Here is a 27,309-nt window from a genome sequence, read left to right as displayed (position 1 = left end):
CGGTGGTGGAGTTCCGGAGTCGACGGGAGCGCGTTCGGAGTTCGATATATCGCGTCTAGATGAGACGCGATATATCGAACTCCGAGAAGTCGATTGCTACCCGCCGATCCAGGCGGGTAGTATGGACGTACCCAAAGATGCCATTTTTGTGTGCGCCCTTCTGTAGTACATTTAAGACTAGGGACTTTGAATGAATCAGAGTAAAGAAAATTTGCTGCTATGAAGCACTGACTCCCACACCCATCCTGGATTTCCCAAATGTTGGCTTTATTTGCTTTCAGGATATTCACTTATCCCTTCCAAAGTCCCATACTGCAACACGGCAGGGGCAGGGGCAGTTGCTGTAAAGGCAACTTGCCATTAATCCAGGAGTTTTGGAGCGTGATCTGAAGAGCCCGTGTTTGCTGAGCCGGCGCTGTAACAGACTTGTGGAGGGGTGCCTGTAACACACATCAGTGGATTACGCTTGTGGAAACTCTGGTCCAAGTGGACAAATGGAGAGGCCATGCTGTAGTGGGGAAAATGCATCATGTTAGAAAATTAATTCTGTCCTGTTACACATGGCACCTCGCATATCCAGGAACAAATCCTGTTTAAAGATACACTAGCTGCTTGTGGACAGCTAAGGGTCACCATGGTCATTTGAAGTGCTTGTTTACAGGAGGGCACTGAGAAAAATTAATGTTTTTTAATGGATTAGTTAAACTGCATTAAACCCCTGTGTGAATTCGGTTTAGCTTCATTCACTTTGGAAATGAATGACACTAAACCGAATTGAGGCTTCTTTAACTGTCTACACAGGGGCTTCATGCAATTTAACCAGTCCATTTTCAATTCACACCTTCAGCTAATTCAGATTAATTTTCCTGAGTGTCTCTGTGTAGACAAGACCTACCACATTTCTAACCTTAGCAGTCCTTGCCTACACCAAGGGCAAAATTGTACTCAAGATCATGTGAGTCAGCGCAGGTGGGGCATTTTTTCAGTCTAGCCAAGCCTCATGGTAGGCAGCGCTCACGGACTTTTGCCAGTGTGTCAAGGTGAGATGGGTGCATCGAGTGTGAATAACTGGAGGGAGGGGAAGCTTTACTCCTCTCAGGCACAAAGACATACTGGGCAACTGTGCTTGGCATCTGCCAGCGGTTTGGTAGCATGTGACATTGGTGAAGGTTTCAGCTGAGTTCCCAGCAGTTCCCTGGAGATGTTGAATACCCTGAACTACCCCTTGTTCTGCTACTGGTGTGTTTGTCACTGGACTGGGATGACCTCTTTCTTTCCCCAGGGCATGTTCCTTCCTAGTGGAATTCTAACTTGCAGTTTATCCTGACAGCAGCAGCATCTCTGTCGGGTTTTTTTTTGTTTGTTTGTTTGTTTCTACCCTTTCTCTCTCTTCTTCTCTCTCCCCCCACCCCCACCCCCCAAGTTCCTGTAATCAGAGACATTTTAAACCACAAATCTAGGTAAATCCCACCTCCTATCTCCCACCCATGAGTTTTAATCAAGTTTCCTACTGTGCTTTTCTGATTGTTTTCTCTGCCTGTTCGGAGAGGGGACAAGTGCCTCTGTGATCTGGAGCCGATCCAGGCTGCCAAATGCACATTCTGCCTTCTGCTGGGGAGAAGGTGGAATTGTCAGGATCCCCCTCTCTCTGGGTCTCGACATTCCCCCCCTCCTTCCTCTGCATAGCACCTGCCCCTGACTTTCCTTGCAAGATTAACGTCCAGGGGCAGGAGGCCAAGGTTGTTCTGGTCCCCGTGAACTGGGGTGAAGCACGCTTGTGTCTACCCCCACATTCACAGCAGGCTCTTGATGTTAATATCACGGCAAGTGCAGTCTGGGTACAGACAGCAGGATCTGTGAGGCAGTAGTGCAAGCAAAGCGAGAGGGAGCCTGCCATGTGCGTGTGTGTGTGTAATGAGCAATCAGCGAGGAGTCTGAGCAGATTTTCTTTTTCAATGCAAGGAAAAGGAGCAATTTAAGCATTAAAACCCCCAAATCCTTCTCTGGCTTAATAACAATAAACATAAGTAATAATATAAACACTTCAGCTTATAATACAGAGCCTGTTGCCTTGGGCTCTCAAAGCACTTGACAATGCTAGGCTGGTATTAGTCCTTAATGCTCATTGGAGACCCCTGGCTGAAAGGCTCCATATGTGTGGCAATTATCATCATCCCCATTTTATAAAAGGGGAAACTGAGGCACAGCAGTGGCATAGCTGGGAACAGAAGCCAGGCCTCCTGACTCCCCTTGCCCTCCCCACCCCCTTGTTTCTCCCATTCCTATCACTACACCATATTCTGTCTCCCAGCTGCCTGCTCTGCATGCTGGACACTCAGCCTTCCAGTGCCAGCAGCCTCTAGAGAGGCCAAGGATTGGATGCGGGGCCAGCCCCAGGTTTTTGGGAGAAGGGTCTGTACTCAGCCATTCGTGCCAGGGCCCAGGCAGACTTCTTGGTAAACCCTGTAGCGTATCTGAGGTGGGGGGAGAGGTTGGCAGGGAGGCTAGGGATCAGGGCGGCTGGCTCTGGCGGTGGATGGAAGACAGAGGGAGAATCACAGTGAGGGTGCCTGTAACTGCAGGCCAGGGGGCCCTGAGTTAATTATTTAAGTGTGGGGCAGTGTAATATGAGTGGGACGTTGTTGGCATGGCCTAGGAGGGGGTGCTGTGAGAGCCATGTGCCACTGCTCAGGTTACTCCTGCCGTAGAGCAGATTGAGTGGCCTGGGGCGGGCACTGCCACTCTCCCTTAGAGAGAGGCCTTCCAGCTGAGGCCGAGAGCACAGGGTGGGGCGAGAGGGGGCATCTTGCTCAGCCACCGCTCATGCTTTACCAGAAGCAGGGAGTTTAATTCTCCAGAGCCCAGGTACAGGCAACAGCAAAGCATGCCCGCTGGTACTGCCGGGCTGGGGCCTTTTCAACGCCTCCCGCCAATCTCGTGCCACTGATCCAGTTATCTGATTGGCTGAGCCTGAATCCTCCAGTGGTTTTAGACGATGCCCTGTGGACACCTCTCCGGCCGTGGGCGAGTGCCCAGCGTCCCTGTGCCAACGCCAGCAGTTGTTTCCATCGAAGAGTAACGCTGCGGGAGGAAGAGCTATTCGTAAGTGTTCCCCTGGTGGCTTTGGTCCCTGCAGGGTGGAGGCCGCAGCCTGCCTGTTTTCTGCTGTTATCTGGGGCACTCTTTGCAGGGGAGAGCCTGGGTGTTTGTAGAAGCAGTTGGAAGAGAGGAGGTGGAGCTAGCACCAGCCATCTGCAGACCGCGGTTCACTTGTGCCCCTCAGAACCCAAGTAAGGAGCAGCTGGTTGCTTTAATGATGATAAAAGTGGCCCATTCACTTAGCAGTGTGGGAAAGTAGCCTGGGCTGAATTAAAACCAGGATATGTTGTGCCAGGCGCAGAAGGCGTGTGAGTGGTTTATTTCAGCTTGACTCCAGGTGTCATCAGCCACTCCGAGACCACAATCAGAGGGTCCGCACAGCGTTTTGCACTGGGTTTGTTATATCCTTTTGAAACTCAGTTTCGGTTACCACTAAAGCTCGCCTGTAGATGAGACCCGTATTGCTCGGGAATGATGGAGCTGGCATGTCTCTCCTTCCCCCTCCAGTTTCTTTGCCCATCCAGCCATCTCCCCTCCTCCAACCACCTTGTTCTGTGTCCTTGTGGAATCCCAATCTCGGAGCCCTGCCTTTCCTGGGGAAGTTGGTTCTATTTCCCGGACTCCCCTTGGCCTCATTCTTGCTGCTTTGCTCGTGTTCCCGGCATCTCTAGGGACGGGGGGAGGAATGTTTCCATGCGTCACTTTTGTGGCTTCTTGGCTGTGACCGACCACTGTAAGTGACGCTACTTCCTTCCATCCCGTCCCTCGCCTTGGGAGCCTTCTGCAAATGCTGCGAGCCCGCCCGGCTGGGCAGGCTGTTGTGTCGTAAATTGATAGTGTGAGGACATCGGAGTTCATTCCTCCTCTGCTTGCCCTGGTGGGAGGGATGGTGGGGGAGAGGGAGCAAGCAGCCATCACTCCAGCTGTTGCTGGTCTGGTGCCGCAGAAACAGGCTCCTGTTAAAGGATGAAAGCTGTGACCCTTCCGCTCCACCAGGCAGAGAAGGGCCGAAACCTTTCCCAGCTCTGGCTGTTCCGAGGAAAGGCCGGATCACCCTGGTTCGCCCAGTCCCCCTAGCTCAGAGAATGAACCCCCCCCCATTAACATTCCCTCTTGCTCCCCATCTCGAAGGAGCTGGTCACTGCACCATACCAGGGGGAGCGCCTGAACCTGGCATGGCCCAGCTAGAAGGAGGCTACAAATCCCCACCTCCTTCCCCTTCACTAAACCTTCCTCCCTTTAGCAAACGCTGGCTCACCGCGGGAAGCAATGGAGAGCTCAGACCGACTCACCACGCAGGCCGTAATGGTGGCAATTCTAACTGTAGCAGCAAATGTATTGGTGCAAATAAATCCCACTGACGTCTGTCACCCCAACACCTCCATCATGTGCATGGTTATTTTTCCCTCTGCTCCAGCAGAGCCGAGAGGCCGAGAGCAGTTTGACGGGAAGTCAGCACAGTTACTATAAGCATGAGCCCTCCCTTCTGGCTTTGTCAGCTTGCTGAAGTGTTGTCTTGCTAGTCCTACTCCATTTGTGTCTCTCTCTCACCTTCAACCACTCGTGGGGGCTTGGGGAAAGGTCAGCTCTCCGCTCCGGTTTTCACTAAGAGCTGTCGAATGCACCACTGACCCCTTATTCTTCGCAGTTCTAGGCACACGATGATTTAACTAGAACCATGATATTCTTCAGCCGCAATCCTCCCTGTGCAAACACACACTGCTGTTGCACCAGCCAGCAGACTTGTTCCATGACTCAGAACATCCATAGGAGGACACTTAGTGCTGGGGAATGGGGAAACTGAGGCACCCATTGGTTGTGACTCACTCAGGATCATGCAGGGGAACAGAGACCCATAGATCATCATGGGTGCAATTCCAGCTTTGGGGGCAATGGTGGGAGCTCAGGGATTTTGGCCATCCTGTCGTCTAACCATGATGGGTAGGTGAAAGTGCAGCCTCCTAGATGTTAAGGCCCGAAGAGACCATTGCAGTCATCCAGACTCGCCTCCTGCATAGCAGGCCAGAGATTTCATCCCGCAAACCCTTGAATCTAGCCCACCTTGTGGTAGAACTAGAGCAGGGGTAGGCAACCTATGGCACGCGTGCCAAAGGCAACACGCAAGCTGATTTTCAGTGGCACTCACACTGCCCAGGTCCTGGCCACCGGTCCGGAGAGCTCTGCATTTTAATTTAATTTTAAATGAAGCTTCTTAAATATTTTAAAAACCTTATTTACTTTACATACAATAGTTTAGTTCTATATTATAGACTTATAGAAAGAGACCTTCTAAAAACATTAAAATGTATTACTGGCACGCGAGACCTTAAATCAGAGTGAATAAATGAAGACTCGGCACAGCACTTCCGAAAGGTTGCCGACCCCTGAACTAGAGCATCTCTCTTAGAAATACATCCAATCTTGATCTAAAGCTTCTGGAGGGATTACCACACCTCTAGAAATACAGTTCCACTGGTTGATTACCCTAACTGTTTTGTTTTTAAAAAAGCCCCTTATATCCAGGTTGAGCTTGGCTAGGTTCAATGTCCTGCCCCTGCTTTTTGTGGTGGGTGGTCTCCCCCACCTCCCCCGGTGTCAGGGGAGTATGGAAGAGTAGATTTGCTAACACAGATGCAGTCTGAGAGTCAAGGTTAGAGCACAGGTCTCCAGAACCCCAGTCTATAACTAACTCATGTATATGGTTAGGCAGCTAGTGTGTAATTCGTTGGTTCTAAGACCAGAAGGGATCATTGTGATCTAGTCTGACCTCCTGTCTAACACAGGCCAGAGGATGTCCCTGAACTACAGCATCTCTTTTAGATTATCATGCAAAGACTGTCTCATCGCTACATTGTGCTTTCTCGTCTCTGCATCGTGTCCACCTGTTGTCTGTAGTCAGATACTTAGATTATGAGGCAAGGGACCATCTCTTTGTTATATGTTTGTCCAGTGCCCAGCCCAATTGAGCCTTGGCTGTAAGTGATGCATATAATCACAGCATATGGAAAGATGAGCCGGCAGCCCCTTCAACGTTTGGTATTTTTAACTGCGAATTCATGTCATTCCAAACCCTGATGGGCATAAATGCTAAGAGGTCCTTGCCATCATGGGCAATATTCCTGCTGTTTGATGTTTACTCAGACATTATCTGCTGTACCTTTTTATTATGATAGGAATCCCATGAACATTTCTTACCACACTGGTTAGTACTTTATGCCCCGATTCAGCAAAGCAGCACTGAGCCCTTATTCTTCGCAGTTCTAGGCACGCGATGATTTAACTAGAACCATGATATTCTTCAGCCGCAATCCTCCCCATGCAAACACACACTGCTGTTGCACCAGCCAGCAGACAGCTGAAGTCTTACTGTAGAAAATGGAACCGAAACACATTCTTAATGTTACAAACATGCTTAAGTGTTTTCCTGAATAGGGGACTTAACACCTCTTCCAAATAAAAAAAAAAAAAATTCACTCCAAGTTTGATTCTTTTCCCTGCTGTGGTAACTTCTGCCAGGATACCTAAAATTAAAGTATAACTGACAAGAGATCCCTTTTGGAAAGGAAAACTCCTGCTGACTTCAGTGGGAATTTCATGCTATGCAGAGCATGTATGGCTGTGCGTCTTTGCCAGTTATAATAAACCTGGTTTGTATTTCTTAGTTCTGATGGGAGAAGAGAGGTGTTTATTTTATTCTCTCTGGGCTTTGTGCTGGCCTAATCTAGCCATACCACGATATCGGACGGGCGCTTTGTAAAATCAAATTTAAAATCATCTGCTGGAAAAAAACATTTGTTTTATTACCAACAATACCTGAGATTGTTAAAAGTGAAAGAAACGTAAACAGTTGATTTGCTTGTTACTGTTTAGCATGTGGGGGAGGGGGTTAGTTTTTTTATTTATATGTTAGTCTCTCCTTGGAGATCCAGCAAAGTCAGTTTCACTCTTACACAGAGAGAGGAAATTCCACATCAGAGTCAGGAGTCCTCATCTTTGACATGCCACTCCCACCCCACGAAAAACACCACCCACTGAGGGGTCTCAGTGGTACAGCCTTAATGCTGTAATGTCTGCGGCTTCTAAAACAGCCACATTCATTGGATTATTGACTGATTGATTTTTTTTTCTGTTAAAGTGAAAATGTGTCTATTGGACTCAGGTGTTATGAAAGCTTGGTTTTTTTACAGAATTTAAGTGTTTGGCCAAAATTAAGCTGACGCTGTCCATTTGGCGAAATAAACACACTTCCCTAGTCTTTTGTTTAAATGTCAGTATATACCCAGAGTGTGATTGTTTAACTTTGCTCCAGGTGGAAGGAATGATTCCTTAATTTAGTATCCTTATGCAGCCTCATCCAAATATCCTCCTTATACTTCATTGCCCTTCTGTTATTTTATCGGGGTTGTTTTGTATCATTTTAAATTTGAGAAATGTTTATCTACACAAATGCTAGGGATCTGCCCCTGTTTGAAAGAGGATGTCACTAGATCAAATTGAAAATAATTTAAAAAGATTTTAGGAAACATTAAGAACAATAGAAATGGTTCCAGTATTTTAAATTCCAGTGCGACATTTTCTTAAGCAAAAATAAACGTTTTCCCTGTAATGTTTGCAACCTGGTGCTTGAAAGTGAAATTGACAGTAGTGCTGCTAGAGCCAAAAGTGAAACTGACTATTCTAACTTCAACCTGAAGGATGAGACCAACATGGAAAGGAAATGAACCCTGAAATAGTGACCAGTAAATGAGGGGTGTGACTCTGTTCCTGACAGCAGTAGTAAAAATTCCCCGGGTGTCCACTAGAACAGCACCACCTTTGTGAAGAGCACTGAGAGAGACAGATGAAAAGGGCTGTGTAAAGTCCAAATATTCTTTGTTCGTTCTCTGGGGAGCTCTCATCTGAGCCCATCCCTCCCCTAGGTGGTTAGGATCAGCAGGTTAAATGGAAATCATTCCTGGTCCCTAGGTCAAGAACCGGTCAGTTTCTGAGCATCACTTGTGTTTGATTAATTGAGCTGGAGTCTGAAATAATTGTCTCTGTAATACAGCATTACCTCTCCCTCTCTCTGCTGCACAGCAGTTCCCGGAGGTGCACATAGGCCAGCGTGAATGTGTTTGTGCCACAGGGAGCGGCTGAAGGAGAACTGCCCCCCCAGTGCACCTCCTCCCCTCCCCCCCAACCCCTTTCTGAGCATGCATCTGTCAATGGCGCAGCTGCGCGGGGCCATGACTGTAATGGGAAATCAGACGGAGCATCAGTTATTGATTGGAGTTACTCCTAAATTGGAACGATGGGGGCAGGGTGGATTAACCGTATAGGTCCCAACCTCTGCTCAGCCATCCCTTCCCCCGCCACAATCTCCCTTTGTTCCCGGAATTAACCGCTGTGGGCCCGGGCATAGGGGCACCACTCTCATCTCCCAGCCCACCGCTTCCTGAACCTTGCTCCTGGGCTCGGGGCTGGGCGTGACTGAGGTTGGTGATTTCTATCTGTGCCTCGAGAGTCAGCCCGGGAGCCTTGATGCAGAGGTCTCTCTCTGGTGTCGAATCAGCAGGGTAGGGCGTGTTCTCGGCTGACACAAAGGGGAGATTTCCCAGTGTCTGACTCTCCCCGCTGCGTGGGGAGGCAAGGGTGAAGGAAACAAGGCCAGCTCGGTTGGGTGCTGCTGGATCAGTGCCGTTGCCCTCATGCACCTTTCAGTGCCCCTGCTCCCCCCATTCCAGCTGTGTCCTCGCATGCTCCTGGCCGCACAAGGGGAGCGGACGCCGTCAGGCCCTGCTATCTCGCTCTAAATAATTCACCAGGCCTCATCCCAGACATAATGGAGAGAGAGATGGGGGCAGTGGGGGCCTGGTGCTGCCTTGGTCGCAGCACGACATGGCTAGAGAAGCAGAGAGTGGGATGCAGAACACAGAGGCCTGGACAACACCCCCATCCCCACCTTTGTGGTACGGCTCATCTCCAGTGGATTGGGTTGGGGTGATCCGAGGAGAAGGCCTCAGTCTGCACGTGCAATGAGCTCCTAAAGCCTATAGGATCCTGCTGCCCTGCCCCCGCCTCTCCAAGTGCCTGCAGGGGCTTCCGCTGTTGCTGCTGGGCTCTTCTTGGAGGGGACTTGGGTGCCTGCCTGCTCTCGTCCCCAGACTGCCATCTGTAATGGGCCCTTCTGTAAGGGGAGGTGGAGGGAAGGGATGAGGTGCCCCTGTCCATCCCCTTCTAGTGGCGGACTGTTCCCAAGGGCTTTGGCCAGCCTGGGTCAAGTAGTGAGGTTTCCATTCCATCCCTTGTGGGGGGGAGGGAATCTCCCTAGGCCCTTTGACTCTTGCCCTCAGGAAATCTTCCCTCATATTCAGCCTACACTTTATGCTCTCAATTTCACCCCATCTCACCTCCTTCCCCCTTGGATTAGCTCCTCCCCCTCCTTGGTGTGCTATGGCCTCTGACTTCCTCAAGCGAAAGGATGGCTCAGTGGTTAGGGAGCCAGCCTGGGAGTCAAGAGACCCAGGTTCAATTCCCTCCTCTGACACAGACTTGCTGTGTGACCTTGGGTATGTCACTTAGCCTCTCTGTGCTTCAGTTCCCCATCAGTAAAATGGGGCTAGCCACAGTGCCCTGCCTCCTGGAGTGCTGTGAGGCTCTAAGTACCTTAGACTATGAGGTGCTCAGGCAGCATGGTAACGAGGGGCCATAGAAGCAATTGTTTTTCTCCTCATTAGCTGGGTTTGTCCGGTCTGAACGCCAAGGCGTGGGCAGTGTGGAATCAGAGGGCTGGAACTGTTGCTCACGCTCTGATCTTTGCTGAGGGCAGCACTTCTGCATCGGTGCAGCTGCAGTGCGTTAGTGAAGACGCTACTGTGCGGGTGAGAAAGCTTCACCCATCAGGATAGTGCAGCTACCTCTGTGAGAAGCGGCGCCTAGGTCGACCCCCTTCCACAGAGCCTGTCTGCCCCAGGGCTTAGGTCAGCATAGCCACCCCGTCACTCAGGGGGGGGATTTTTCATACCCCTCAGTGACGACGTAGTTATATTTGTAGTGTAGACCTGGTCTGAATCACTTAACCTCTCTGTGCCTCCCTTAAAAAGCGTGTCTAGGGTGTGGTTCCATTACGCCGCCCCCAGCGGGGAGGGCTTGGGCAGGGCCTCTGGCTTCTGTGCAGCGCCCCCTCTGGTTGATCTTGGCATGGTTTTTATGGGCTCCAAGTGGGAGCCCCGGCCCATCCTCTCCTCTGTCCAGCAAGGAGGTTGTCATGAAGGGGTGTCCAAAGCATGGGTGATTCTGAGGTTTCTTTTAAGAGGGGGAGAAAGGAAAGATAAAAGTAGGCACCAGCATCTGAGCCCCTTTCCCCATTCCTGCCCTGAGCCCCAGTGCTCCCTGACTGAGCTGGCCAGGGGGAGTCAGAGATGCACTCGCCCCCTAAGCTCACCACGGACCAGGGTCAGTTTCTGGCCCAGGGCGTAGCTGGAATTTGCAGCTCACAGCAGGGCTCTCTCCTCAGCCTCCTGTCCTCCTCTCAGCACCGTCGCTGCTGCTGGCTTTTTCTCCCAGGCTTTGTAGTTTGTGTCACTGCAACGCACCAGAGCTTTGGAGAGCCGCAGATCTAGTGGGGACAGGCAGGAGTCCTGGGTCCGGGGAAAGATGTGGATGAATTGGAGGGAGTCCAGAGGAGAGCAACAGACATGAGAAAAAGGTTGATAAAACCTGACCCATGAGGAAAGGTTAAAAAAAGGGCATGTTTAGTCTTGAGAAAAGAGGACTGGATGGGGGGACCTGATAAGTCTCTGAATATGTTAAGGGCTGTTATAAAGAGGATGCTGATCAATTGTTCTCCATGTCCACTGAAGGTAGGACAAGAAGTAATGGGCTTAATCTGAAGCAAGGGAGATTTAGGTTAGATGTTAGGAAAAACGTTAACTCTATGTTATGTGCCCAGCAGTCGTTGCCAGCAGAGCCTACCGCCTCGCTCCCCATCACCCCTCACGTTCTGCCCGCAGGTAGCTGACTGAAACCTGCTCGAGGTTTGCGCTGCATCCCCGCATCTGTCTGGTGCTCTGGCTTCTTCCCTTTGCCTTCCGAGAAGTCTGGCCGCCAAGACAGCTCTCCCCTCTCCCTTCTGAGTGGCAGCTTGATTATGCACTACACACTTACACTTCTGCTCCGAAGAACCTGCTCGAGAGGCAGAGGGGGGTGGGGCTGGATAAAGCCCCACTTGTCCTGCATTTCATATTCACACGCTGTCTATCGGCTCTTGCACCCTCTAATCTTGGAGCTAAACAGACTCATCTGCATTTAAAAAAAAAAAGAGAGAGAGCGAGAGAGAGCGAGTGAGAGCAGCAGCAAGGGAAAGAGTGAGAGAGACGATCCACAGAGCTTCATAAAAATGATAAATTGCTTTTAGATATTGGGTAGGAGAGAAAGCGAGTTCTTTTTTTATTTGACGATATTAGTCGCTTAGTGGCGCATTGTTGCTGTGCATATGAGCTCAAAATCTCAAAGCAGTCAAAGCCAAGCGGCCGGGAATTGAAGTGTAAATGAGCCACTGCCAGGCTTTTCATTTTGCCTTTTATGATTTCTCTCTCTCTAGTATGTAGGTCAGTCTCCATGTTTAACGTATATGGTGTATGTGTATATGGGGTGGACGCGTGTGTAGTGAGTGCAGTGTGTCTGGGTAGTGAGAGCCGTTTATACGGTGCAGGGTGGGGGTGTGTAATACATGTAGGCTTGGAAAGTGTAGACTTTTATCGGTAAATGTCTATACACATCAGTTTCACTGTACATACGCAAACCGACAAAAAATCGTTTCCATCCGTAATGATCCGAATTTCAGCGAGGCAAAGTAAGAAAAGGCTGCTTGAGAACTTACGAGAGTTTGATTCAAGGATATTGACTTTGTCTATTTTGACATGCGATGTTAACAATTTGTGGTTTAGCTGTGATCTGTTTGCAATCTCAGCGTCTACTGTCATTACATTATTATTTCTGCTCACCGCTGTTCAACATCCACCCCTCCCAATTTCCCATAAGTGTGGACATTTAAATAGATTAAAAATAGTAAAAATGCTTTAAAAAACATCATTGAAATTATTTTTAAAAAAAGAAAAGAATTCTGCCAAGCCTAAGTATGGGCAGGATGTGTGTCTGTAATGTAAATGTAGTGGGTGTGTGCATGTATGTGATAGATCAGCTGTTCTCAAACTGTGAGTCGGCCTGATTGTGGCTTCAGCCCTGGGTGGCTGGGCTCAGGTTACAGGCCCCCTGCCTGGGGGGCTTCAGCTCTGACCCACCCGCCCAGGGTGGTGGGACTCGGGCAGGCTTAGGTCCCCCCTCCCAGGGTCGTGTAGTAATTTTTGTTGTCAGAAGGGGATCCCGATGCAATGAAGTGTGAGAACCCCTGTGATAGATATGTGGTGAATAGTATATGCCGTGGATTTGTGTGTAGTGTGCGTGCATGCATGGTATATGTGGTGTGCGCTCTGTGTGATTGTGCAGTGAAAGGGTGTGCTTTGGATGTGTGTGCACAGTGGCTGTGTATGTGGAGGGTATTGTTCTGCACCGGTCAGTGACATTCTCAGGAGCGGTCCGAGTGCTCTGTCCTCTCTTCCCACTGCTGCGATTGTGCTTTGCTCACAAATCCTACCTGCATACGGCTGAGTTTGCGTGTACCTGTCCCCCCCTGCGCCTCAGCCAACTTAAAAATTACCTTTCCTGTTACATTAGCAATTCAGATGCCGATCTGGTCTGTGCTGGCTGCTCTGATTACTGTGTGTGATAAAGAGATTTGTGCATCTCCTATTAGAAAGACACAAGCCCTCAGCCATGTGATGCTGGTAGATTTGCATAAATTGCAATGTATAAAGAGTGTGTGTGTGTGTTCTACCCCCACGCTGAATAGAGTTACAAGGTGAAGACATTTTTTTTTCTTTTGCTCTCAGGTTTTTATTTTAATGGCCTTTCTCTCTTACTTGAACGGGTGTCAGTAAATGCTGTTGGGGAGAAGGGCTCGGGAAGGTTTCATCCCAGCCATCCTGTCAGAAGGGGTGCGGTCATTGTGAATACTTTAGGGGTGGGGATCAGAGGCGGTTCATCCATCTATCTCAGTTGGAGGGGCCAAGAATCTCTCCATGACCTGGTTAATTTCACCCGCGCTGCCCTCAGGGCCACCTGTTGTCTCATTGTATCACAGTAGGAGCATTGTCGAGCCCTGTTGTGGTAGGTGCCATAGTGCACAGAGTAAGTGAGAGTCTCTCCCCCAAAGAGCTTATGCTCTAAACGGACCAGACAAGACAAAAGATGGGCGAGGGAGAGAGGCCCCGGGAAGGGAAGTGATTTGCCCAAGGTCACACCACTGGGCAGTGGCAGAGCTGGGAACCGAACCCAGCTCTCCGAACGCCCAGTCCCTTTCCTCTAGACCAGGCTGCCTCCCGGCTGACTGAGTTTGCTTTCACCCAGTACCCCCCGGCTCTCTCTGGGGCTGGAGTCCTGTGTGGGATGGAGGGCACAGAGCTCCATGGCTGTTTCTTTCCTGTGATGCTATCTAGGGCAAAACCTGCCTTAACTGACCTCTCAAGGCCCCTTTCATAGGTGCCGACTCCGTGGGTGCTCTGGGGCTGGAGCACCCACAGGGAAAAATGGTGCCAGCAGCCCCCCATTAGCTTCCTCCCTGCCAATCAGCGCCTCCCCCTCCCTCCCTGCTCCTCCCGCCTCCCACAATCAGCTGTTTCATGGAGTGCAAGAGGTGCTGGAGAGAAGGGGGGCGGAACGAGGGGGTGGAATGGGGCAGGAGGAGGCGGGGCAGGGGTGGGATGAGGTAGGGCAGGGATGGGCCATGGAGGAAGGGGTGGAGTGGGGGCAGGGTCTGGGGCAGAGCCCAGGGGTCGAGCACAGCCCGGCACATTGGAAAGTTGGTGCCTGTGGCACCTTTGCAGAGACGGGCATCCCAAGGAGAGTGCGGGAGACTTGCCCTGTGTCTGTCCGGGGGACTCGGCGGAGGGGGCGGACGGCAGGAGGTGGGACCTTTGTGTGCAGCTTTTGCCGTACGTAAGCGGGTGCCAACATGGCGTGTCGTGCTCCTCTTCGCCACCAGCTGCCACGTCTCGCTGCCCGTGAGCCCTGCAGGGTGGAGCCCCTTTGGGAGCAGGTATCTGGGAGGGGAATGGGACAATCAGCCCCTAAACCCAGACGGATGCGCCCAGTGGCGCGTTGACCAGCTGTGCCGTTTCGCCCCCTGCCCAAGACGGGTGTGGGAAGGGAACTGTGGCCGGCTGAGGCAGGTCATGCAAGTGCAGAGGGGCGGGCGGAGAGCGGGGGCCGGACCCTGAGCCGTGGGAGGGATCCTGAACCCTGGCTTCCTGGGGATGTGCAGCGTCTGGGCTGCTCCGGCTGTGTGTGTGAGGAAGGCGCTGTGAGAATGTAAAGCCCCCTCCCTTTGGGGTGCCCTTTGGCAGGGGGTTACTGTACCTGGGCCTGATCCAAAGCCCTTGGAGGCCTGTGGAAAGACTCCCATTGGCATCAGCTCCGTGTAAGATGGTAGGAGCCGCTGAGAGGCAGCTGCTCAGGAGGGCAGGCAGATGTGCAGGGAAAGGCCCCAAGGCTGGAGGGTGGGTCTCCCACACAGTGCAGAGGCAGGAGATCTGCTTGTTAATATCGCGGCACGCTCCTGCTCCCATCCTGGCTTGGGGCCACGAGGGCAGGATCTGGCCCGTACTGGCATGTAAATAACTACGCTTGCAACGGCTTTGTTCTTGCAGCCGGCTCACTGGTGGCTGCGTGTCCCCCTGCAGCTTGTCTCATCTAGGCCTCTTGAGTGCAAGCTCCTGGGGGCTGTCTTGATCCCTGGGTTTTGTGTTCAGTTTGCTGAGCCCAGGAGTGCTGAACAGATACAATAATGCTCAGAGGTTCGCAAAGAGAATAACGACACCATCTTGCATCCCCATATGGCAGATGGCGATTATCATCATGTGGGGGAACTGAGGCACGCCGTTTGCTCAAACTTATACAGTGGGGCTGTGGCAGTCAGGAACAGCATGCAGGAGTGTGGGCTCTTAGTCCTTCCTGATTCCTATTAGATAAACTCCCTCCTACACTCCGGCATGGAACCCAGGAATCCGGGCTGCTGTGACTTACAAAACAAGGGGAGTGAGGTTCTGTCTCTGGATAAGCAGCCGAGGCTGACCTGGCCTCTTTCTGCTCTGTCCCCTGCAGTGTGCCGAGGAATGCTGTGCGGATTCGGAGCCATATGCGAGAGGAGCACCACCAACTCCTCCCAGGCCTCCTGTGTCTGCAAGAAGACTACCTGCCCGGTGGTGGTGGCCCCCGTCTGTGGCTCGGACTATTCCACCTACAGCAACGAGTGCGAGCTGGAGAAAGCCCAGTGCAACCAGCAGAGGCGGATCAAAGTCATCAGCAAGGGGGCATGCGGTGAGTAGAGCCAAGGACGCGCTCGAGCCCTGGCAAGGCGAGACTCTGGCATCGGCGACATTCTTCAAGGGAGGGAGTCGTTTGCATTTAGTAGCTTGGATGGGGTGGGAGCTGGGAAATGAATGGTCACAGCCGGTCCTCAACTGCGGTCGAAGCATTGTAGGGGGCCGGGGAGGATGGAGAAGGCGAGAGAAGTCCCCAGGTTGGAAGCAGGGTACCCAAGGAAAAGGATTAGGTGCCAGCGCCATCCCTGGTGTACAGACTGATCCAGCATGTAGACTCCTTTGTCCGTCACCGGGGAGTGACGCAGACGCAGGGCCGCCCAGAGGGGAGGGCAAGTGGGGCAATTTGCCCCGGGCCCCATAGGGGCCCCCATGAGAGTTTTCAGCGGGTCTTCGGCGGCAGGGTCCTTCACCGAACACACCCGGATCGAGTGAAGAACCCGCTGCCGAAGACCCGGAGCTTCTTCCGCTCCAGGTCTTCGGCGGCGGGTCCTTCACTCGCTCCGGGACCCGCCACTGAAGTGCCCCGAAGACCCGGAATGGAAGGACCCCCAGCGCCGAAGACCCCAGGTCCCCTGAACACTCTGGGCGGCCCTGCGCAGCCGCTCTTGAATGGTGCACGGCAACTCTCTGAAACCACCTAGGTTAAGGAGGCTCCCTTGTGCCGTGGAATCGGTAGAGAACATCTGGGAGGAAGACGGCACTAACCTGGCCAGGGCACCAGGGTGCCCGTGCCCCTGGACTTGTGAAAAGGGGCGGCGGGTTCTTTAAAGATCACAAGTGGGCGAGCTGTAGGTTTTGCATTTTGTTCCAAAGGTGCTACCTCCAGGAGCACAGCGCCCTCTAATGCCACTCTGAGGTATCAGGCCTGGGGGCAGGGGGCCGTTCGTTCGGGTTATGGCTACACTGCAAACCCACAGCAGGGCGTCTCAGAGCCGACTCGGGCTCGGGTGGGGCTCCCACTGCGGAGCTAAAAGCAGCAGCGTAGCTGTTCTCACTCGGGCGCTGAGACTCTGTGAGCGGGGAGAGCCTGGGAGCCCAGGCTCCAGCCCGAGCCGGACCTTCTATGCTGCTGTAGCACGAGCCTCGTGAGCCTGAGTCAGCTGATCCAGGCCCTGAGACTCCCCACTACCTGACCACCAGCCTGAGGCTGGCTTTACTAATGCCTCTTCCACTTCCCCTCGGCGCCGATGCCCCTCAGGGCTAGGGAGAAGATGCCTCACCAGCCTTTGCCATCCCATAAAGAGCGAGAGCCTCCACTGAGCACTGAAAGTGAAGAAAATGTCCCTGGTTCTCTCCATCTCTTTTCCAGCCCTGCCTGTAACACTCCTCAGCCACAGGGCTCTAAGCCCTTTCAAACGTCATTATCTTCATTTAGCAGACAGGCAAACCGAGGTACAGGGAGGTGAAGTAACTTGGCCAGGGTCCTGCAGTCGCTCAGTGGCAGAACCAGGAACAGAACTCATCTAAGGCCAGGATTCTAGCCACTAGGCAACACTGCCTCCAGAAGCGAGAGCCATTCACCTGCTCTGGAGAGAGAGTGTGACAGATTAGCCTCCCCCACACATCTAAGTGAGCCCCTGCCTCGGGGATGGAGATTTTTCCAGGAGGCCGGGTGAGTGAGGCTAATAAAGGCCTTTCCCTGGGCTGGCATGCACCAGCTGCGAGCAAGGAGCTGTGTAAATGAGCCCCCCGTCTCCTCGTCTCAGAGTAAATTAACTTGACCTTTCCCGAGCGTGGCGCTCCGGCTCACAATAAATCTGCGCCCGGCATTCCTGCCAGGGGCCCGCGTCAGAGGCGAGAGTGCGCCGAGTGATTTATTTAAAATAATAATCATAAAAAAAGTGACAAATTAAAAAAAAAAAAAGGAAAAAGCTGACAAATAAATTTGGACCCATCCCTGTCAGAGAGGAAATTGCTCCTTGAGCTCTTCCTCCAATTACATTGTGCTGGCGGTACCTTGAGGACCTCTGTTTTGCTTGTTTGCTGGAGCGAGAGTCTCCCAGAGCTCGGGCTTGGAAGAGAGCTCTCAGTGCGGGGAGCCCAGGGGAGTTGGGAGCGGGAGGCTGGGAACTAGAGATTTGTCTGAAGCGCCAGTTGGCTGGGCGAGGGCTTCCCCTTCTTTGTCTCCCCTGGATCTAGGGGCTGAGTCTGCAAACGGCTGAGCACCCTCCACCCCTGTTGATTTCAGGAACGGATGGGCAGCATCTTGCAACATCCCTACAGGCCTGATCCAAAGTCCAGTTGAAGCCAATGGCGAGACGTTGGTTGACGTCGGTCGGCTTTGGGGCAGTCCCCGCAGGCTTGATCCTGGGAGAGGCTGAGCAGTCGGGCCTGGATCCAGCCAAGCTCTGAGGCAAATGTTTCGCTTTACGCACGTGAGCACCTACGTTGAGTCCAGCGGCATTACTCACCTGCAGAAAGCGAAGCGCGTGCTTCAGTGCTTCGGCTGGATCAGGTGCTCGGCACCTGGCCGGATCCGGAGATGGCAGCCCAGAGCCAAGTGGAGACAAGGTCACTCTGTCTTGTAATGATAGTGAAGAAAAGTCTGGGCAACTGCAGGGCTTTATGATGAGTCCCACCAATGATGGTCCTAGGCCCCGCACCAGGTCTGGCGCCTTTCAGCATGCCGGGTTCACACATGGACGGTGGCGCTCAACCTTTCCAGACTGCTGTAGCCCGTTCAGGAGTCTGATTGGTCTTGCGTACCCTCAAGTCTCTTAAAAACCAGACTATTTGCTTACAAAATCTGACATAAAATACGTAAGTGTCACAGCGCACTGGTCCTGACAAATTGCTCCCTTTCTCATTTTTATCATATCATTCTAAAATAAATCAATTGGAACATAAATATCGTACTTACCTTTCAGTATATAGAGCCGTATAAACATTGTCTGTATGAAATTGTAGCTTGGACTGACTTCGCTGGTGCTTTTTATGTAGCCTGTTGTAAAACTAGGCAAATATCTAGATGAGCTGATGTCCCCCCTGGAAGCCCTCTGCGTGCCCCCAGGGGTACACGTACCCCTGGTTGAGAACTGGTCACCGTATGATATGTCAAGAGTGCGTAGCACACACATCATGAACCAGGCATGACCCTTGCATGTTCCCGATGTGAGGCCTTGATTAACTGATCCTGGCTTCACCTTTCTGTGATCACGTGGTCGCCAAAAGCCTTGGTGGGGCGATAAAATCGCCAGTGACACTCGTATGCTGCTCAGCCAGCCAGCCCGTCTTAAGGATCTAGCTAGATTTCAGGCAGGGGGCACACGATCTGCAAGAAGGCGACGCCACTGTGGGATTTGCCTGGATTCGGATGTTGGTGGCGATCACCTGCCTGCGTCCCTCGTGCTCATGCAGGGATAGGTTAGGCCCTCGCGTTGCCAGAGCAGCGTGGGGAGCTGAAATGCAAACATCCCCTGCACCGGCCCTGTTGGAGCTGGGCTGGATGTTGGCCCTTGCTGCTCTGCCTTCCACCTGGTATCCGACTCGCCACCTGCAGACCCCAGGGCTCCGAGGGCAGGATGCTCCGATTCGGCGCTGGAGGAGAATGATTTGAGTGAAAGCCCTGAAGTTAACACGGGGCTGTCCGGGCTGCTGCTGGCCGAGGGCCTCGCTGAGCAAGGAACGCGCAGTCCAGGATGCCCTGTGCTGCGGCTGCCCTGGAAAGGGAGCCATTGTCCTTAACTGGGCAGCGGGGAAGGCTCTTGCCCACCTGTCGCCTCCTTGTGAGACCTGCCCAGGTGTGGTGGGGGAGGCGGCGAGGAGAGGAGTAGGATGGACCGTGAAGGGATGTGGGGCCGGGGCCGTGCCGCGTTCACGCAGCAGCGCCATGTCTCGTCTCTCCCCAGGTTCCAAGGACCCCTGCGCAGAGGTGACGTGCAGCTTCGGCAGCACCTGCGCCCGCTCCACGGACGGCCAGTCGGCCAAGTGCATCTGCCCGGCCTCGTGCGGCGGCGCGGCCGAGAGCACGGTGTGCGGCAGCGATGGCAAGGACTACCGCAGCGAGTGCCTGCTCAACAAGCACGCCTGCGACAAGCAGGAAAACGTCTTCAAGAAGTTGGACGGGCCCTGCGGTGAGTCGCCCGCCCACGCCAGGGGAGCCCGCCAGCTCCAGGTCGGGGGGCGGGGGGGAGGTACTTCTGAAGGTCCTTCCCACTCCACACTGGGCAGGCCTCCAAGCTGCAGGGAGGAGTGCGTGCTGGGCTCTAACCGTGGGCATTAAAGCACCGGGGGCTGTGAGAAAGCCTAGAGCCGCAGGCTGGCAGTGGGCTAACACAGCTGCGTCTGGTGGCCTGAGCCCCCTTCCGTTTTACCAGTGTCGGGAACCAGCAGGAAATGCTCCAGCGTTCAGGCCTGACCCCCTGGGAAATGCTGGGAGCGGGATTCAGGCCACCACGTGGTAAAGGCCAAAGCACCGTGGGGCGAGTCCTTTCTTTTGGGGCTTCTGAGATCGGTCTAAGCAGCGGAGAACAGCTGAGACTGTAGCTTCCCTAGGAGCACCCGAGGACCAGAGCCAGGACAGTGGGTTCCCTAGAGCAGGGGTTGGTGGCTCCCCAGTACAAGAGCTGGGACAATGGTTTATACTGGAGCAGCTCCTCTTTCTCCCCTGCGCATGCTCCGTCCATCTGGCTTGGGAAGGAGTCAGTCTTCACAGCAGTTCATACGGAGCTTCGGCCCCTAGTGTCTGGCCACACACGCGTCTCGCTAATGATCTGAAAAGCGGCCGCAGCCTCTGATGCCCCTTCTCCCCCCTGCCCTGAATTGGCTGCAGGCCTCTCCTGCCAAACCACATCTCTAGCAGCCAAGGTCGCAGGCCTTGAAGAAACAGGCCACTTCCCCTAATGAAAGGAACCCATCAGTCACGCAGCGTGACACCGATCCCCGGGGAGTATGCCTAGCCCTGTCACTGCCCGGGACGGCTTCCGTCGCGTTCAATTACTGCTGGGAAGCTTTGTAATTAAAAGTGACCGTATTAATTAGGAAAAGCACCGGGTTGGTAAGGACACGTGCCAGATACCCCGTCTGTAATTGGGGCGGGGGAGGCTAGACACCCGGAGAGCTGTTCATTTTTGCAGTCCACCAAGTTGCCGTGATGGCACAAAATCACCTCAAGCCGGGGCAAGGTGTGTGTGTGTCTGGGAGCTCGGAGGGGCCAGGGAGCACTCTCCAGGCGGCACCTGGAAGCTGTGTTCGGTTCTGGACAGCGGAGCATTCGGAGGAGCTTGCGAAATGGCAGGGGATTCAGAGAAGAGCAACACGCGCGGTTAAAGGGCTGGAGGGGCTGGCGGAGGAGGAAAGAGAAGAACTAGGAGCCAGTTCCCTGGCACTCAGCCCCTGGCAGGATTGAGCCCTAAAGGAGCAGACCTGTCTGCAGGTGCTTCAAGGTGTGTAAACACCCAGAGCAATTCAGGGTGGGTGAGAAGTAACACGATGCAATTGAGCAAAGTGAGCGTTCAGGCTGAGCACCGGGAACCGGTTCCTAACAGCGAAAGCTGCTGAGCGGTGAAACCAGTGTCCAAGGGCAGCGGGAGGCCATTTCAGCCTGGGAGAGGCAGGGTATTCGCAAACCTTTTTGTCACGTGAGCCACACCTGAACAGAGGGGTCTTGTTCCCCTGCCTGTGGTCCTAGAGTTAGTCCACACAGCTAAAAAAACCCAGCGGCAGCGAGTCTCAGAGCTCGGGTCAGCTTGTGGGGCTCATGCAGCAGGGAATAGGTTACTACTGGGTTTCACCCCTTGTCATGCCGCAGCCTCGGGGGATTGTAGGGCATGCAGGGATTTCAGGATGTTCCGATTAAAAGGGGAGAAAAATTCAGTCCTGTGTCTACAATTACGGCTGAAAATGCCTCGGTGCTGTCCAGGTATTTGCATTTGGCCAAAAAAAAAAGAAAAGGAGCTAAAAAACCCAGGACTTGAGACAGGATTAGCACATGGATGGCCCCCGTTTTGCCCGTGTATTTAGTATGCTAATGTGAGCACGGATCAGCGGTGAAGGTGATCCGGATAAGCCCAGATTATGTCAGGGGGAAGGTAGCGTGTTGCCTGTCCTCAGGGATCTTCCCTCAAAGGCCTGGATTTCCCAACCCAGCCGCCTAGGGCAGGGAGCAGATGGGAAGGTTGTAAAACTGAGCAGGCCCCTGGGGAGCGAGTGCCCCCGGCAGCTCGGAGCACCTCAGGAACAGGTCAGACAGACGACGCCACCAGGGATGGCCAAGCTGACCTCAGCTGGGAGGCTGGATGCACGCGCTCTCCAGGTCCCTTCCAGTGTGGTTCTATGGTGTGTGTTGCCCGGGAGAGGAGCCGTGGGCATATTAAGGAACTATGTTGGCCTGGCTCTAGAGGGAGTCCTGTCTGCCTTGGCGAAAAGGATAGAAGACTTCTCCCCAAGAAGGCCGGGGCTCTGACAGAGGAGCAGCTCTCCCGACCCATGGTGTGTTGGGGGCAAGGGGTTGGGAGGTTGAGCCTTGAGCTCCCAAAGCTCCTCTCTCAGTTGAAATAAGTTTGATCTCAGCCTTGTCTTAATGGCCATCTGGCCACAGAGCTTGAGTACCAGTGGGCACAGCTGGCAGGAGGACTTAGAGCTGGGGTGTCAACAGGCGCTACAGCCAGGTGTGGATCCAGGGGCACCAGCAGAGTCACCAATTTTGGTTGGACGTGTTCCTGGAGGTTCCACCACAAGACATAATCTAATGCCTGGAGAGTCCAGGGCAATCCTGGAGGGTTGCCAACCCTAGCTGTTTAAAGAGCGCTGCAGGCCAGGGTTCAGATTCATTGGCAGGGCTGCCTGGGGGAGGGTTAGACCATCCTTGCTCACCTTGGTGCTACTCAAGTCTCACTTGCTTCTGCACATATTCCTGGCCATGAGTGACTGGGCCAGTGACTGTCTGGGCCGAACCCTCAGCTCCTGAATTTGTCAGCAAAGCTTTCTTGTCACCAGGAATCCCCAGGCTCTCTCCATCTGGAGGCTGGGGCTTACTTCAACACAGCCTTGCAGAGACCGAGAGAGAAGGGAGCACCGGTGCAGCTAAGAGCTGGACTGGGATGTGGTGGGGCCAGGCTTAGAAAGGCCCGACCCTGCTGGGCGTGGACTGCCCCTGGAGATGACCGTGCCGGTCTGAGAGCCCCCCTTTCCTTTGCCTTCCATTGTGTGTGCAGACCCTTGCAGGAGCACTCTCAACGACATGAACCGGGTGTGCCGGGTAAACCCCCGCACTCGCAGAGCAGACCTGCTCTCCCGGCCTGAAAACTGCCCTCCGAAGAGGGACCCGGTGTGTGGCGACGACGGGGTGACCTATGACAACGAGTGCGTCATGGGGCGGTCGGGCGCCATCCGGGGGCTGGAGATCCAGAAGGTGCGTTCGGGGCACTGCCAGCCTCAGGGTAAGTACCTCTCAGCGACGTGCCTGGCAGCAGGGAGCCTGTTTTCTCCCCTGGGGTGCCCCGCCAGCGGGTGCTGCCTAGGGGAATGAGACACTCTCCTGCTCCAGCTAAACCTGCTGGACTTGGACAGGGAAGCTGCCCCTTCTCAGCCTATCCCCACCTTTGTCATCTGGCTCCACTGACCCCGCGAAGAATCCGGTGTTGGTCACTGCTAGAGCAGGGGCTGAGTGGGCCCAGACGGGGTAGGAAATCCGGTGTTCCGGTGGCCCTGGCACTAGGGGCGGAGGAGAAGACTCAATAATTCTGGAGGGCGGGGAGGGGACTATTGCTTCCGAATCTGCATGTCCGTCCATCAGCGGGAGCTGGGCTGTACCCAGGAGCATTGACCTGAACGCCCCTGAGCTTGGGCGGTTCAGATAAAATCGAACAGAGGCCTCAGGCTCTCTGAATTCCCCCAGCTGGTCCTTCCGCAGGGCTCCTGGGAGTAGCTCTGGGGATCAGAAGCCACCTTAGAGTGGAGCCAGCAAACGGCCGGGGAGCCTGAGCTTTTCCATAGGCTTGTGGTCGCCTCTTCCCAGTTCTCTTCCTTATAGCATGCGGTAGATCCGTGGTCCTCAGCTATTCCTCCCCGGGGTCCCCTTGGCACCAGGCCCCCTCCCATTGCTGCAAGTTGGGTGCCCTGCTAGCAGCTCAACGCCGGCTAGCCCGACTCCTGCGTCCCAGCCGCAGGGTGTAAGCGGCGCCTCCCTCTTTCCGTTCCAGACAAGTGCCAGGCCGAGTGCAAGTTCAACGCCGTATGCCTCAACCGCCGCGGCACCGCCCGCTGCTCCTGCGACCGCATCACCTGCGACGGCGCCTACCGGCCCGTCTGTGCCAGGGACAGCCGGACCTACAGCAACGACTGCGAGCGCCAGAAGGCGGAGTGCCAGCAGAAAGCCGCCATCCCCGTGAAGCACGAGGGCCCTTGTGGTAAGCAGCACTGCAGCGGTCCCGTTTGTCCCCATGCATCTCCCCCCCCCTCCTTTGCTATCCACCCCCAGCAGGAAAATGCCCCACGGCCCTTCCTGCTTTCGCACATAACAGGGCAGAGGAGGAGCCGTGCTGTCCCTGCGCCAGGGGTAAGTCGTGTCCATGTCCCTGTAGCCACTAGGCGGCCCCTGTTCCCCTTCATGACCTACAGCCCGGTAAGATCCATCCCCTCCTCTTCTTCTTCCTTTTGCCTGATCCCAAGCACCATCTGTCTCTCTACTCTCTCTCCGTCGCTGCCGTTTCTCTCTCCCTCTCTGCTCCAGTGTCGTCTGCGTCCGATGTGTCCTGTAACGGAGGGGGAAAAAGTGCTTTGAACAATAATAACGAGAAGCATCTTGAGTGTTCGGTCCATGTCCCCCATCCACCTGCTTCCTGCCAGGCACACATGCTGTATCACCCAACTCGGAAGCAGCTCTCATTGCCCATCCCGCCTCCTGGGGTAGTGCCAGTCTCCCAAGTCCCTTTCATTGCTCCCCCTGCCATGCTTTCCAGCCGTTCTCAGCTCTAGGTGCCCGCCGTAAGGAACTCTTTCCAGTGCTGCTTCTCTCTGATGGTCTCGTCTGTGTCTGTCTCGTCTCTGGGTAGGAGCTGGGGGGGAGGGGGAGGTCTTTCGACCTTCTGATGAAGGCTATTTTAAGAGATCTGGGTTGTGGGATAGGATGGGGGCCTGGGTTTCTATGGCTGTGGAAGCCACCAGTTACGAAATTCAGCTGTTGCCCAGGAAACTGGATGGGCTAACCACAGTCAGCCCACTGACTGGCATCAATTGGAAGAATTGCTGATTTCAGGTTGGCTTTAATTTATTATAGGAAAAATACAGGAATTATAGGAAAAAACTGCTCTTGTATCGTATCAAACCTTCTGAGAAGATTCTTAGATGAACCCCACTTTTTCGGGACTGTTTGGCTGGCTTTGTGCTCCTGGTGTTGGAGTCTCAATATTACCAACCCTGGCAGCTTAAAAATCATTTGTCAATCATCAGATTGGCATAATAGAATCATGGGATATCTTTTTAAATCTATGCCTGGGGGGCTTTTCTGGTTGTTGAACCATTAGAAGTCACTTTTTCAAGTTTTTCTTTGCAACCACGAAAGCTAGAAACTTGCTTTTCTTTTTCGAGTGAGTGAATAGTTTGTTTCTCACATATTCACAGGATTCCAGGAGCTGGGGCTTTAGGTAAGACAGCAACTACTGCAAGACTTGCAATAAAATAGTGACAGTCAGCAGCCTTAGACTTTGTTTTCCTTCCCCAAGCTATATTCCTTCCTTCCCCCGTTGGGCTGCTTCTCAAGTTTTGTTCCTCGGGTTCCAAAGCCCATTGAAGAGAGTTGAAGTCTTTCCATTGATTCCAATGGGCTTGGAATCAAACCCTAATATCTCAGCCCTTCTGAAAATCCAGCCCTATGTCTCTGTTAGGGTGTAAATCTGGAGCAGCTCCACTAGCTTCAGTTTAATCACTCCAGATTTACACCACCATCAGTCAGAGCAGGATCTGGCAACATGTCATCTTGGCATGTCTATTCCTTGCTGGCTCCTGGAAACAAACGTTTGGCAGATTCTGCAATTCTTGTCTTGACCCTGCCCTGTCGCATATAGGGAAGTGTCTCTCCTCCTCCTGTTTCGATTCTCCTTCATTTGATGGCTTTCCTTTTCCTCCTATCCCTGCAGGCCAGGCAGGAGAGCAGGCCCACACACTGTTCCTTTCAAGAGCATGTGCTTATGGGATGGAAAGTAAATAAAATCTAGGGCGAGAGCTGAAGCAGAGTTTGATGCTTGCTCAGCCAAGACTTGGAGATCTCAGTCCATGCGACAGCTCAGTTCTGCCTCCTAGCAAATCACCATGCCATAGGCCTTCTCCTTCCACGTCAGCCCACTCCTTCCCTCAGCTGATGCCTGCCCTGTGCGATGTGAAGACTTCCGCCTCCAGGTCACCAGTTCAAACCCAGCACCAGACCAGACGTGACCCACGTAGAATGAGGTAGTGATCTCAGTGCAGTCTTTCCTAGGCATCTGTCCCCAGCACAAAAGCACGCTCACTGGCATGAACTTCTCCTTTCTGGCAATCTGTCCATGGAGGCTGTAGTGCAGGCCAGGGCTTAGGGAGACGTTGTGAGGTGACACTAAGCTGAGAGCTGAAGCAGAGTTGGATGCTTGGTCGGCCAAGACTTGGAGATTTCAGTCCGTGTGACAGCCCAGTTCTGCTCCAGAAGGGAGCTAGAGATCCAGGCTCTGTGTCCAGCAGCCTCTATAAAGAATCTCCTGTAGCTTCATTCTGCCCAAGTCCTGCCTCGTCTCCGCAGCGTGGGACGCTGCAGGGACATAGCGATGGGCTCCCGCCCGGTCAGGGTGGAGGCGCACTGGGGGACAGTGTGGGGGAAGCCAGCTATGCGCTGTCTGTGCTGGACCTGCTCTGCAGAGACAGAGGCACTAAGGAAATACCTCCATGTGCCCCCACCCACCTGCATATCCCTATTACAATCCCTGATGTTCCCTCCTGTCTCCATTATAGGGAGCAAGGGGGAGGCCCCAGGGATCTAGCGCATCCCTTCCCCTGGGAAGGCCCAGGTGGGGGCAGGGAATACGAACCTCCCTGCAGAAATCTCGAGGCATCTCCTTTTACAGCAAGGCGGAAGCCGCCGAGTGGTACCAGCCCAAAGTGGGGGATTTAGGGAGCATGGATCCAGCCGCATGCCCTGCTGTGCACATCAAAGCCGCTTCGGGGCTGCCTACAAACTCTCACACTTCTGGAGGAAGATTGCCGCTGATGGCCAGCATCTAGGGAAGAAGATTTAGCATAACTCGAGCCTGTGGAGGGGAAGGAAATGAAAGGCAGCCTATTAACATGGCAACACGATGCTTTAATCTTTCACAGATACCTGCCTAATGAACTCTCAGCCCCGCTGCTCGTGCTTCTCCAGCAGCCGGGGAAGGAAACAAAGCCAGGCAAAATAGCCCAGTCTGCCCATCACGGATTATTTTTTTAAGATCCTTTCTGCTTTCAAACAAGGGTGGTAGGAGCTGAAAGCCGCCTCTAGGTGAGGGGAGATGGGATGAGGGGGTTAGGAATTTGGGAGAGGCAGGGTTTGATGGGGGCAGAGGAAAGGTCTCTGTAGTTGTGTCTGTCTGTTTTTTCCTCCTTTCTTTCTTTCTTTCTTTCTTTCTTTCTTTCTTTCTTTCTTTCTTTCTTTCTTTCTTTCTTTCTTTCTTTCTCTCTGTCTTGTGTTTTACAGCATTGCCTGTTTGGAGAAAGGACGTGCATCCGCACAGCACCCTACCGCTCCCAACCGGGATGTCTCTGCTCAGAGGTCTGCTTTCAACCCTTCTCCTTAGCCAAGGGCGTTCCCTAAGATGTCAATCTCTCTCTTCCTCCCCCCCTCACTCTC

At 53.4% G+C, this 27,309-nt stretch overlaps 1 protein-coding gene across 4 annotated transcripts in view; it reads left to right on the top strand.

Moving 5' to 3' along the window:
• Positions 1 to 27,309, top strand: part of AGRN (agrin) — a 218,377-nt gene that overhangs the window by 132,102 nt on the left and 58,966 nt on the right. For all 4 annotated transcript variants that reach the window (XM_044996508.1, XM_044996506.1, XM_044996505.1 and 1 more), the window contains 4 exons: positions 15,298 to 15,513; positions 19,367 to 19,591; positions 22,673 to 22,897; positions 23,660 to 23,866. In XM_044996508.1, the coding sequence (XP_044852443.1) occupies positions 15,298 to 15,513; positions 19,367 to 19,591; positions 22,673 to 22,897; positions 23,660 to 23,866 (873 nt within the window). The remainder of the gene's footprint in view (positions 1 to 15,297; positions 15,514 to 19,366; positions 19,592 to 22,672; positions 22,898 to 23,659; positions 23,867 to 27,309) is intronic.

This window comes from Mauremys mutica, chromosome 21, assembly GCF_020497125.1.
Source record: "Mauremys mutica isolate MM-2020 ecotype Southern chromosome 21, ASM2049712v1, whole genome shotgun sequence".
In the NCBI taxonomy this organism is placed as follows: domain Eukaryota; kingdom Metazoa; phylum Chordata; order Testudines; family Geoemydidae; genus Mauremys; species Mauremys mutica.
Note: the sequence above shows the minus strand (reverse complement) of the source record. Positions and strands in the feature narration are given on the sequence as shown.